At 55.7% G+C, this 12,075-nt stretch overlaps 1 protein-coding gene across 1 annotated transcript in view; it reads left to right on the top strand.

Moving 5' to 3' along the window:
* The window catches only part of LOC147086696 (serine/threonine-protein kinase WNK3-like), a 173,696-nt gene extending 163,656 nt beyond the window's left edge, over nt 1-10,040 (top strand). The window contains 4 exon segments of the mRNA XM_085978844.1: nt 2,168-2,727; nt 5,822-6,021; nt 7,189-7,388; nt 8,425-10,040. Coding sequence (XP_085834970.1) covers nt 2,168-2,727; nt 5,822-6,021; nt 7,189-7,388; nt 8,425-8,754 — 1,290 coding nt within the window. The 3' untranslated portion in view covers nt 8,755-10,040.
* Nucleotides 10,041-12,075: the final 2,035 nt, after the last annotated feature.

The following is a 12,075-nucleotide window of genomic DNA, read 5'->3' as shown; positions in this document are numbered from 1 at the left end:
AGGGGTGTGTGTGCTGTAATCTGGGGAGGAGGAATGCCGGAGGTGTGTGTGTGCTGTAATCTGGGGAGGAGGAATGCCGGAGGGGTGTGTGCGCTGTAATCTGGGGAGGAGGAATGCCGGAGGGGTGTGTGCGCTGTAATCTGGGGAGGAGGAATGCCGGAGGTGTGTGTGTGCTGTAATCTGGGGAGGAGGAATGCCGGAGGGGTGTGTGTGCTGTAATCTGGGGAGGAGGAATGCCGGAGGGGGGTGTGCGCTGTAATCTGGGGAGGAGGAATGCCGGAGGGGTGTGTGTGCTGTAATCTGGGGAGGAGGAATGCCGGAGGTGTGTGTGTGCTGTAATCTGGAGAGGAGGAATGCCGGAGGTGTGTGTGTGCTGTAATCTGGGGAGGAGGAATGCCGGAGGTGTGTGTGTGCTGTAATCTGGGGAGGAGGAATGCCGGAGGGGTGTGTGTGCTGTAATCTGGGGAGGAGGAATGCTGGAGGGGTGTGTGTGCTGTAATCTGGGGAGGAGGAATGCCGGAGGGGTGTGTGTGCTGTAATCTGGGGAGGAGGAATGCCGGAGGTGTGTGCGCTGTAATCTGGGGAGGAGGAATGCCGGAGGTGTGTGTGCGCTGTAATCTGGGGAGGAGGAATGCCGGAGGTGTGTGTGTGCTGTAATCTGGGGAGGAGGAATGCTGGAGGTGTGTGTGTGCTGTAATCTGGGGAGGAGGAATGCCGGAGGGGTGTGTGTGCTGTAATCTGGGGAGGAGGAATGCCGGAGGTGTGTGTGTGCTGTAATCTGGGGAGGAGGAATGCTGGAGGTGTGTGTGCGCTGTAATCTGGGGAGGAGGAATGCCGGAGGGGTGTGTGTGCTGTAATCTGGGGAGGAGGAATGCCGGAGGGGTGTGTGTGCTGTAATCTGGGGAGGAGGAATGCCGGAGGTGTGTGTGCGCTGTAATCTGGGGAGGAGGAATGCCGGAGGTGTGTGTGCTGTAATCTGGGAGGAGGAATGCCGGAGGTGTGTGTGTGCTGTAATCTGGGGAGGAGGAATGCCGGAGGGGTGTGTGTGCTGTAATCTGGAGAGGAGGAATGCTGGAGGGGTGTGTGCGCTGTAATCTGGGGAGGAGGAATGCCGGAGGGGTGTGTGTGCTGTAATCTGGGGAGGAGGAATGCCGGCGGTGTGTGTGCTGTAATCTGGGGAGGAGGAATCCCGGAGGTGTGTGTGCGCTGTAATCTGGGGAGGAGGAATGCCGGAGGGGTGTGTGTGCTGTAATCTGGGGAGGAGGAATGCCGGAGGTGTGTGTGCGCTGTAATCTGGGGAGGAGGAATGCCGGAGGTGTGTGTGCTGTAATCTGGGGAGGAGGAATGCCGGAGGTGTGTGTGTGCTGTAATCTGGGGAGGAGGAATGCCGGAGGTGTGTGTGCTGTAATCTGGGGAGGAGGAATGCCGGAGGCGTGTGTGTGCTGTAATCTGGGGAGGAGGAATGCCGGAGGGGGGTGTGTGCTGTAATCTGGGGAGGAGGAATGCCGGAGGTGTGTGTGTGCTGTAATCTGGGGAGGAGGAATGCCGGAGGGGTGTGTGCTGTAATCTGGGGAGGAGGAATGCCGGAGGGGTGTGTGTGCTGTAATCTGGGGAGGAGGAATGCCGGAGGGGTGTGTGTGCTGTAATCTGGGGAGGAGGAATGCCGGAGGGGTGTGTGTGCTGTAATCTGGGGAGGAGGAATGCCGGAGGGGTGTGTGCGCTGTAATCTGGGGAGGAGGAATGCCGGAGGGGTGTGTGTGCTGTAATCTGGGGAGGAGGAATGCCGGAGGTGTGTGTGCGCTGTAATCTGGGGAGGAGGAATGCCGGAGGGGTGTGTGTGCTGTAATCTGGGGAGGAGGAATGCCGGAGGGGTGTGTGTGCTGTAATCTGGGGAGGAGGAATGCCGGAGGGGTGTGTGTGCTGTAATCTGGGGAGGAGGAATGCCGGAGGTGTGTGTGCGCTGTAATCTGGGGAGGAGGAATGCCGGAGGTGTGTGTGTGCTGTAATCTGGGGAGGAGGAATGCCGGAGGGGTGTGTGTGCTGTAATCTGGGGAGGAGGAATGCCGGAGGTGTGTGCGCTGTAATCTGTCTTTGTCGTGATTATGTTACTCTAGCTCTCGCTCTTATGCTCCCTCCCTCTCTCTTTTTCTCTCTCTGCCGCCTGCAGGTTTCTGCGTCTGCTCTGCACCCTGAAGGAGCCGTTCCACCAGGTGAGCCGGAGGCCTCCGGGATTGATGCGAGGGCGACCGACCCAAAGGGAGAGCTGGATTCCACGGGGGCCAACGTCCAGCCCGAAACCGCGGCCGACCCCCAAGCATCGACGCAGAGGGAGCGCTGTCTCACGGACAACGGGTCCGACGCGACGGACGGCCCCCTCGCTTTGCCGCCGGGCTGGTGCGAGCAGGAAGACGGCCAGTCGGCCAGCAGCGGGCAGTCCGCCAGCAGCCAGTGGCTGAAGGACATCAGGCGGGGCGGCGGCAGCGGCGCCGCCCCCTTCTGCAAGCAGCCCAGCACCGAGAGCGAGCTGTCCGCCCCGGCCAGCTGCGCAGATGAGACGGGGGAGTGGATGTGCCCGGCCGCGCGGCTGCCGCCGCCGGAGGAGGGCCGGTGGGCGCACCAGCGCCGCGCGGCGCTCTGCAACTCGCCCACCTCCCCCATGAGCAGCGACGACGAGTCGGAGGTGGAGGACGAGGATCTGAAGCGGGAGCTGCAGAGGCTCAGGAAGAAGTAAGTAAGGCGAATCAGGTGGACCACTTAGTATATTGCAATCTCGTATCACTGTATTCGCTGCTCACGATGTGGTCTCTACATTGGGGAGACCAAACACAGATTGGGTGACCGCTTTTGCAGAACACCTCCATTCAGTCCGCAAGGGGCACCCCGAGCTCCCGGTCGCCTGTCACTTTAATTCTCTGCTCCACTCCCACTCGGACCTCACCGTCCGCGGCCTCTTGCACTGTTCCACGGAAGCTCAGCGTAAGCTCGAGGAACAGCACCTCATCTTTCGATTAGGCACTTTACAGCCTTCCGGACTCAACATAGAGTTCAACAATTTCAGATCATATCACATAGAAACATAGAAGATAGGAGCAGGAGTAGGCCATTCGGCCCCTCGAGCCTGCTCCGCCATTTAATGAGATCATGGCTGATCATCCACACTCAGTACCCTGTCCCTGCCTTCTCCCCATATCCCTTGATCCCTTTAGCCTTAAATATATCAAACTCCTTCTTGAATATATTTAATGAATTGGCCTCAACTGCCTTCTGTGGTAGAGAATTCCACAGGTTCACCACTCTCTGGGTGAAGAAATTCCTCCTCATCTCTGTCCTAAATGATTTATATATATATTTTCTCTTTTTTTGAATCCACACTTTTGTCGGGGCTTTTTTCTATTCCCTCCCACACAACAGCTGTCCTTCACTCTGCCAGGACCATTCACACTTCATCTAGAGCCATCCTTCGTTCCTTGAATATCTCTCAATGTCTCTTGATCTCTGCAGCTTTCTATCCTCTCACTGACCTTCCCTTTTGTTCTTTCATCCCCTCCCCCTTTTCCCAGCCCCCTGACTTGCCTTAAAATCTGTCCCTTTTCCTGCTTTTTTTTCCAGTTCTGACGAAAGGTCCTCGACCTGAACCGTTGACTCTGTTTCTCTCTCCACGGATGCTGAGTTTTTTTCCCAGCGTTTCCTGTTGTTACATAGGTGGACCACTGACTTCGCCCCACAGTCATGTTGTCGTTCCCGGTGACGCACCGACACTCTCCGTCTGACCCATCGGGGGGAGGAGCTGGACAGCCGGTCCCGTGCAAGTCACAACCGGAATTGCTCGCTGCTCCCCATCCAGACTAAACACGAACCATTTTAATTTTCGACTGCAAGAAGGACAAGGGACGTTCTCCCCGTGTTTTTTTTAATTTATTCGTTCACATGCTCGCTCGGCATTTCAGGGGGAACCGTTAAGAGTCAATCACGTGGCTGTGGGTCTGGAGTCACATATCGGCCAGACCGGGTCAGGGCGGTAGATTTCCCTCCCTAAAGGACATCAGTGAACCAGATGGGTTTTTACGACAAGCCAATCGTTTCACGGTCACCATTACTGACCCTAGCTTTTTAATTCCAGATTTATTTAATGAACTAGAATTTAAATTCCCCAGCTGCCGTGGTGGGATTTAAACTCACGCCTGCGGAATCATTATTCCAGGCCTCTGTACATGCACACCAAGGTCCCTCTGATCCTCTGTCCTTCCTAGGGTCCGACCATTCACTGTGTATTCCCTTGCCTTGTTAGTCCTCCCAAAATGCATCACCTCACACTTTTCAGGGTTAAATTCCATTTGCCACTTGTATTTATCCGGCACTTTCAACGCAGCGAAATGTCCCAAGGCGCTTCACAGGAGCGATTATCAACCATAATTTGACGCCGAGCCACATCAGGAGATGTTAGAAATAAAAACAGAAAATGCTGGAAATACTCAACAGGTCAGGCAGCACCTGTGAAGAGAGAAACAGAGTTAACGTTTCAGGTCGATGACCCTTTGTCTGTTTCATAAGAACATAAGAAATAGGAGCAGGAGTAGGCCAATCGGCCCCTCGAGCCTACTCCGCCATTCAATAAGATCATGGCTGATCTGATCCCAACCGCCAATCCACTATCACAGAACCATCTCCTGAATCTAACAGAATTAGACACACGAAATAGGAGCAGGATCAGGCTACACGGCCCCTGGGCCCGCACCGCTACCCACAGGGCCATGGCCGATCCGAACCTAGACTCATGTCCAAATTCCTGCCCGCTCCCCGTAACCCTTAATTCCCTTTACTTCTAGGAAACTGTCTATTTCTGTTTTAAATTTATGTAATGATGTAGCTTCTACAGCTTTTTGGGGCAGCATATTCCATGGACCTACCACCCTCTGAGTGAAGTAGTTCCTCCTCATCTCAGTTTTGAAAGAGCAGCCCCTTATTCTAAGACTATGCCCCCTAGTTCTAGTTTCTCTCTCTCCACAGATGCTGCCTGACCTGCTGAGTTCAGATTTCCAGCATCCGCACTATTTTGCTTTTGTATCAGGAGATATTAGGGACTGGTGACCCAAAAGCTGGGTCAAAGAGGTCGGTTTTAAGGAGCGTCTTAAAGGAGGAGAGAGAGAGGCGGAGAGATTGAGGGAGGGAATTCCAGAGCTCGGGGCCCTGGCGGCTGAAGGCACGGCCGCCAATGGTGGAGCGATGGAAATCGGGGGATGTGCAAGAAGCCAGAATTGGAGAAGCGCAGAGATCTCGGAGGGTGGTAGAGGCTGGAGGAGATTACAGAGATAGGGAGGGGTTGATGCCATGGAGGGATTTGAACACGAGGATGAGAATTTATTAAAAATCGAGGTGTTGCCAGACCGGGATCCAAAAGAGGCCAGCGAGCACGGGGGGTGATGGGCAAGTTAGGACACGGGCAGTGACATGAATCAACTGGGCGGCCTACGGGTGGCGCTGTCCAGGGAGAGTATAAATACTCGGGCACGGGCCCAGCTTGCGCAGGACATTCTTAACAGGAACTGGTGAAGGACACAACTAGACCCCCATGTTGTAAAACAGTTGTTTAAAGCTTTGTTTAACGCTTAGACCAAGTGCCTAGTAGTTTTCTTCTGTCAGGCAGCAGAGCTTTTGGATGCGCTCAAGTTTGCAGAGGGTTCCAGGAGAGCATTGGAATAGCGGAGGTAACATAGGCACGGATGGATCCTAGTCAGTGGGTGGAGTGGAGCGGGGCGGGGGGTTAATCTTTGAAAGTGTCTTGTACTGACTCGCACTCTTTCTTTCTCTTCCCGTGTAACAGGCACATTAAGGAAGTGGTGCACCTTCAAGCTCAGCAGAACCAGGAGCTCCAGGACCTGTACGAGCGCCTGCGCCTGCCCGAGGGGTCGTCGTCGGAGTCCCTGCAGGCCTACTCCCCGCCGGGCCGGCGGCAGAGGTCAGCCAGAAACAAACTCCGCAACTCCAAGTCGCACTCTCTGAGCAGCACTCCCACTAGCACAGGTGAGCAGAAGGCGCGGTGTCGGTTAGCCTGGGGCAAAGGCTTCGCGGGTCGAGGATGCTCTGTCGCTGAAGGAGATGGCTTCCTTCGATGCTGTGTGACTCTGATTCTAGAGAGAGAGAGACTGCTTTTGGTCCTTTCACAGATCATCAGTGCTGTTCCAGTCTGAGTCAGCATGTCGTGGGTTCAAGTCTCACTCCAGGAACTTGATCATTAAAATCCAGGCTGACACTTCCCCCGGTGCCAGTACTGAGGGAGCGCCGCACTGTCGGAGGGGCGGTACTGAGGGAGCGCCGCACTGTCGGAGGGGCGGTACTGAGGGAGCGCCGCACTGTCGGAGGGGCGGTACTGAGGGAGCGCCGCACTGTCGGAGGGGCAGTACTGGGGGAGTGCCGCACTGTCGGGGGGGCAGTACTGAGGGAGTGCCACACTGTCAGAGGGGCAGTACTGAGGGAGCACCGCACTGTCGGAGGGGCGGTACTGAGGGTGCGCCGCACTGTCGGAGGGGCGGTACTGAGGGAGCGTCGCACTGTCGGAGGGGCAGTACTGAGAGAGCGCCGCACTGTCGGAGGGGCAGTACTGAGGGAGAGCCGCACTGTCGGAGGGGCAGTACTGAGGGAGCGCCACACTGTCGGAGGGGCGGTACTGATGGAGCGCCGCACTGTCGGAAGGGCGGTACTGAGGGAGCGCCGCACTGTCGGAGGGGCAGTACTGAGGGAGCGCCGCACTGTGGGAGGGGCGGTACTGAGGGAGTGCCACACTGTCGGAGGTACTGTCTTTTGGATGAGACGTTAAACCGAGGCCCCGTCTGCCCTCTCAGGTGGATGTAAAAGATCCCACGGCCACTATTGGAAGAAGAGCAGGGGGGAGTTCTCCCCGGTGTCCTGGGGCCAATATTTATCCCTCAACCAACATCACTAAAAACAGATGATCCGGTCATTATCACATTGCTGTTTGTGGGAGCTTGCTGTGCGCAGATTGGATGCCGTGTTTCCTACATTACAACAGTGACCACACTTCAAAAAAAAAAGTCCTTCATTGGCTGTGAAGCGCTTTGGGACGTCCTGAGGTGGTGAAAGGTGCTGGAGAGATGATAAGTCTTTCTTTCTTGTCGGTATATTCCATGTCGGAGCGGTCCGGTAACGTTTGTTGTTCTCTCCTCGCTCCAGGGTCGTTTTGCGGTGCGGATTCCTACAGTTCCCAGCAGGCCGCCGGATCCAGGAAGGGGACGTTCACGGACGACCTGCACAAGCTGGTGGACGACTGGGCGAAGGAGAGGATCGGAGCCGCCAGCCTGAAGCCCAGCCTGAACGAGATCAAGCAGATTCAGTGCCGGCAGGACCTGGAGAGCTGGCAGCAGCTCTGTGACGTAAGTAGCAGAAAGTAGGAGAGAGAGATATAAAGCCCGCAGATTTTTTCCGAGACGAGATGTTAAACCGAGGCCCCACCTGCCCTCACTGGTGGACCTAAAAGATCCCGCGGCCACTATTGGAAGAAGAGCAGGGGGGCGTTTTCCCCGGTGTCCTGGGGCCAATATTTATCCCTCACCCAACATCACTAAAAACAGATATTAAGGACATAAGAATAGGAGCAGGAGTCGGCCATTTGGCCCCTCGAGCCTGCTCCGGCATTCAATGAGATCACGGCTGATCTTCGACCTCAACTCCACTCTCCCGCCTGATCCCCATATCCCTCGATTCCCCTCGAGTCCAAAAACCTCTCGATCTCAACCTTGAATATTCTCAACGACTGAGCCTCCACAGCCCTCTGGGGCAGAGAATTCCAAAGATTCACCGCCCTCTGAGTGAGGAAACGCTTCAAGGCCACCATCAAAGCCTCCTTGAAAAAGTGTAACATCCCCCACCGACACCTGGGAATCCCTGGCCCCAAGACCGCGCAAAGTGGAGGAGAAGCATCCGGGAAGGCGCCAAACACCTCGAGTCTCTTCGCCGGGAGCAAGCGGAAGCCAAGCGCAAACAGCGGAAGGAGCGCACGTCAACCCAAGCACCCCACCCACCCGCCCCTTCAACCACCGTCTGCCCCACCTGTGACAGAGACTGTAGGTCCCGCATTGGACTCAGTCACCTGAGAACTCATTGTTAGTGTGGAAGCAAGTCATCCTCGGTTCCGAGGGACTGCCTAAGAAGAAGTAGTATTGAAAACACACTCCCAACCATAAGCATGGACCTGGGGCCATGGCTCTTCACTCGGAGGGCTGTGGAGGCTGAGTCATTGAGTATATTCAAGGCTGAGATCGATCGATCAATCTTTGGACTCGAGAGATACGGGGGTTGGGTGTGAAAGTGGAGCTGAGGGCGAAGATCAGCCGTGATCTTACTGAATGGCCGACTCCCGCACCTATCTCTTATGTTACGTGACTAACCCTCTCTTTCTTTCTTCCTCAGGGAGTTTCCCAATCCTGCAACGTCGGTTGGATTTCGTCCGGATCGCAAGGCCAGGGGTCGCAAGGGATCCCACCGTCGAGCTCCTTCCCGGGTGCCGCGGCCTCCTGCGTCCTCCCGAACTTGTGCCAGTACAGCGGGATTCCCGGAGTGGCGTACCCGACGCAGCGGGCAGGGGGGGCAGGCTGCGCCCAGCCTGCCGGGACACCCCCCCCCTCGCAGGGGCTGGCGCCGTATCCTGCCGGCGGAGGTGGCGGAGGCGGAGCGCCGCAGACGTTCCCGGCGCCCTCGGTGCAGGGCTCCCCCGCCGCCGCACCTCCACGGTCGAAGTGAGACCGCGCGGACTGCACCTACCCAAGCCCGAGCTCGGTGGCACTTCCTGCCCTTGGTCGCCGGGCGGACACCTCGAGGGGGACGGGAGTCCCGTGCGACGTTTCAGAAAACCGCGCCTTTTCCCCTCCGCCACACCCTCCCCCTCCCCCATGCTTGCCCCGATGGAACTTGTTCGTGGCCGCCCGGAGCAGAAGGAGGAACTGCCCCTTTGACGCCCCTCTCGCTTCCGCTCGGAGGAAGTTAAAAGTCATGATTCTGCAGCACGGGCCGGTGGAAGTTGAGCGAGGGAGGGGAAATTGGGTGATTGGGGGTAGTTGTTTTTCAAGTTTCTCCCCAAGAAATGGGGGCCAAGCGAGGAGAGAGAACTGCGATTTTTTTTGTTTTGTTGTTGTCAACACGAGGACGAACTGAGAACTGCAAGAAGCCCAGAACGCTCGCTCTTGGGGGGGTTGTGTACACTATCCCGAGCCCAGCCTCAGCAATTCGTGAATTAAAGCAACTATCTCTCCGCCCGAACCGTGGCAGTCAAGTGTCTGGCTTTATTCTCCTCCCCACCCCACCCAGGGGGGGGCGTGGGGGTGTTTGTGAAAAGTTGGATGTGCTGAGATTCCTCGATGTGTTTAAGCGCCTGTCCCCATCCGTCCCGCCCCCAAGCTCGACTTCAGTCTGCGCTCCCAGCTCGACGTGCGTTACGCCGAACTGCGGCCCGCTCCGTCCGTGTCATCGAGTGGGAGAGTGACTGTGGGGGTGGGGGGGGGGGGGGGCGGTGTTGGACCTCACCTGCCCCCGAACCCCATAGGATTGAGGAACAGGGCAAGAAGACCGGGAGGAAGACGAATCTCTTTCTTGCGTCATTGTTGGACATTGGAATGGCTTGCCGCTTGCTGAAGAGGACGAGTCTGGCGGCTAACTCTTGCCCCAAGGCCAACGCACGCCTGGCGTCAATCTGCAGACGAGGGGAATGGATGGACGGGGTGTGGGGGTGTGGAAGACAATCTGCTCATTTAAGGGGCTGGGTGGGGTGGGGCGACACCGAGCCAGCAATGATGTGAATTCCAACTTAACACAGACACTTTACCTTCTCTCCGCTCCCTTCCCTTCCCTCGTGTGCAACCTGTTAACCTTAAGCCGCAGCAGTGTATTGTGAATAACTTACTTGAAAAGGGATATTGTGCAGAGACGTGCGCACCCGAGAGTGGCTACATGTGTTTTTTGTTTTTGCTTTCTTTGTCGGTCTCTGGTTGCATCGCACGTTTTACCTTAATTTTAAAAAATTTTTTAAATACCAGCTTTTTCACAAAGGTCCATTCTGGGGGCGGGTGGGAGGGAGGGAGGGTCGATTTACCGTCTGGAGTTTGTTACGAAATTGGCAATTTGCGCGGGTGTTTTTTTGTTTTTTAAAAATGATTTACCGATGGTGCTGCTGTCGCCGTAGCCGACTCGACTGTGGTACGAGCTGCGGCGGTGTGGTTGCCGGGGTTTGTAACCGACACTTGAATTCTTCCCCCCCGCCCCCCACCCCACCAAAAGGGGGGTTTCAAAATATAAGCTAAATGGGTGTTGCGGAGTAACCGGGGGAAGAGGGGGCAAGGCTGCTGAAACCCTCCCTGCCTGGTTCAGCATCCCCTTCCTCATCCACCGTTACAACAGGTAATGCCTGCTGCCAGGCGGCCTTCAGGAGTGTCTGAGCTGCAAGAGTCGAGGGCTGAAGGTTTCCTTGCTCTTTATTTTAATCTTTCTCTTGTTTCCATCTCTCCTTTCTCTGTTTTTATCTTTCTCTTTCTCTCTGTTCTCTCTTTCTCTCCGTTCTCTCTCTCTTCTCTGCGTTCTCTTTCTCCTCTCCATTCTCTCTCCTCTGCGTTCTCTTTCTCCTCTCCGTTCTCTCTCTCTCCTCTGCGTTCTCTTTCTCCTCTCCGTTCTCTCTCTCTTCTCTCCATTCTCTATTTTTCTCTCTCTGTTTTTCTCTCTCTCTCTCTCGCTCTTGTATCAGAAATTGCCATTGCACCGTCTCTCCCCCAGCCTCGTGTAACGCACAAATGACTGAAACTTGACATTTGAGTTTGGGCTGCCTGAAGTGAGTCGAGTGGCCGTAACGGTGCGCACAGGTACCCGAGGGCAGGCCGCCTGCTCTCGCAGTGGGCTGACTTTCCAATCCGATGACTTCGGGGCAAAAGACGCGCTGCGTTAAAATGGAATTCATTTGGATTTCTTCCCCACTCCTCTCCTCTCGCCGTTTGGATGTCTGCACTCCAGAGACCCGTGGCAGAAAACATTCCCTCTGAAATTCAGCGTCTGGTCTCAAAGCAACGGTGCTCGGGGAATGACTGTGCTGAACTCCAGTCCTGTTTTATCTCTTTCCCCCCCTCCCTCCACGCCCCCCTTTTGCATGTTGAGAAAGCTTCATCTCGTCACCGTCACCACAGTCATTTAAAAAAACACACCAGGAAGATCAGATCAGCTTTTCAGACGCGAGCAGTTTCATTGGCACCAAGAAATGTTCACCCAAGATTTACAATAAAACACTGTTGCTCCCCGTCACAGACTCCCGGGTGAGCATCCCCCCCACACCCCCCTCCTCACCGCTTTCTGACCCAGCATCCACAGGGATCACACGCTGCACAAAGAACGTCCAAACTGAAATTTCCCCAAGTTTGGCCCTGTCTCCCAGTTGGTCCGGTTTAGTCTGAGGTCGTGGTGTGGCTTTCTCCTGTCTCGACTGTGCACCATCTGTGTGGTCCCCATCTCAGCCCCCTCCCACCCCCTCAACACCGAAGACCCCACGTTTGCCCAATCTTACATATCGCGCTCTCTGACACACACACTGTTTCTGTGCCTGTCCTCTCTCACCTCTCCCCTTCGCTCTCCCCCTCTCTCCTTCGCTCTCCCTCTCTCCTCTCCCCTTCTCTCCCTCTCTCTCCTCTCCCCTTCTCTCCCTCTCTCCTCTCCCCTTCACTCTCTCTCTCTCCCCTTCGCTCTCTCTCTCTCTCTCCCCTTCTCTCTCTCTCCTCTCCCTCTCTGTCTCTCTCTCCTCTCCCCTTCTCTCCCTCCCTCCCTCTCTCCTCTCCCCTCTCTGTCCCCTTCGCTCGCTCTCTCTCTCCCCCGAGGTGGTGACTGGGTCTGCTAATGCAGTTCCAGCACCTCTTCCTGCCGTGGCTCCTCTCTGTAAGGCCAGGTTAGTTGCCTTAACCCAACTAACATGCACACCTGTTTGTAGTCTGGTTTCTGTGACAATTCTGATTTTTTTTTAAACTGTGAACAATTATAAACGGGTTGTGAAAACGTTCCGAAGTCGTGGTTTGGGAATTCTAGTTACAATGTTAC

Source organism: Somniosus microcephalus, unplaced genomic scaffold (assembly GCF_052327205.1).
Source record: "Somniosus microcephalus isolate GS21.2 unplaced genomic scaffold, FLI_Smic_1.0 unresolved_chr7, whole genome shotgun sequence".
Classification (NCBI taxonomy): Eukaryota; Metazoa; Chordata; class Chondrichthyes; order Squaliformes; family Somniosidae; genus Somniosus; species Somniosus microcephalus.
Note: the sequence above shows the minus strand (reverse complement) of the source record. Positions and strands in the feature narration are given on the sequence as shown.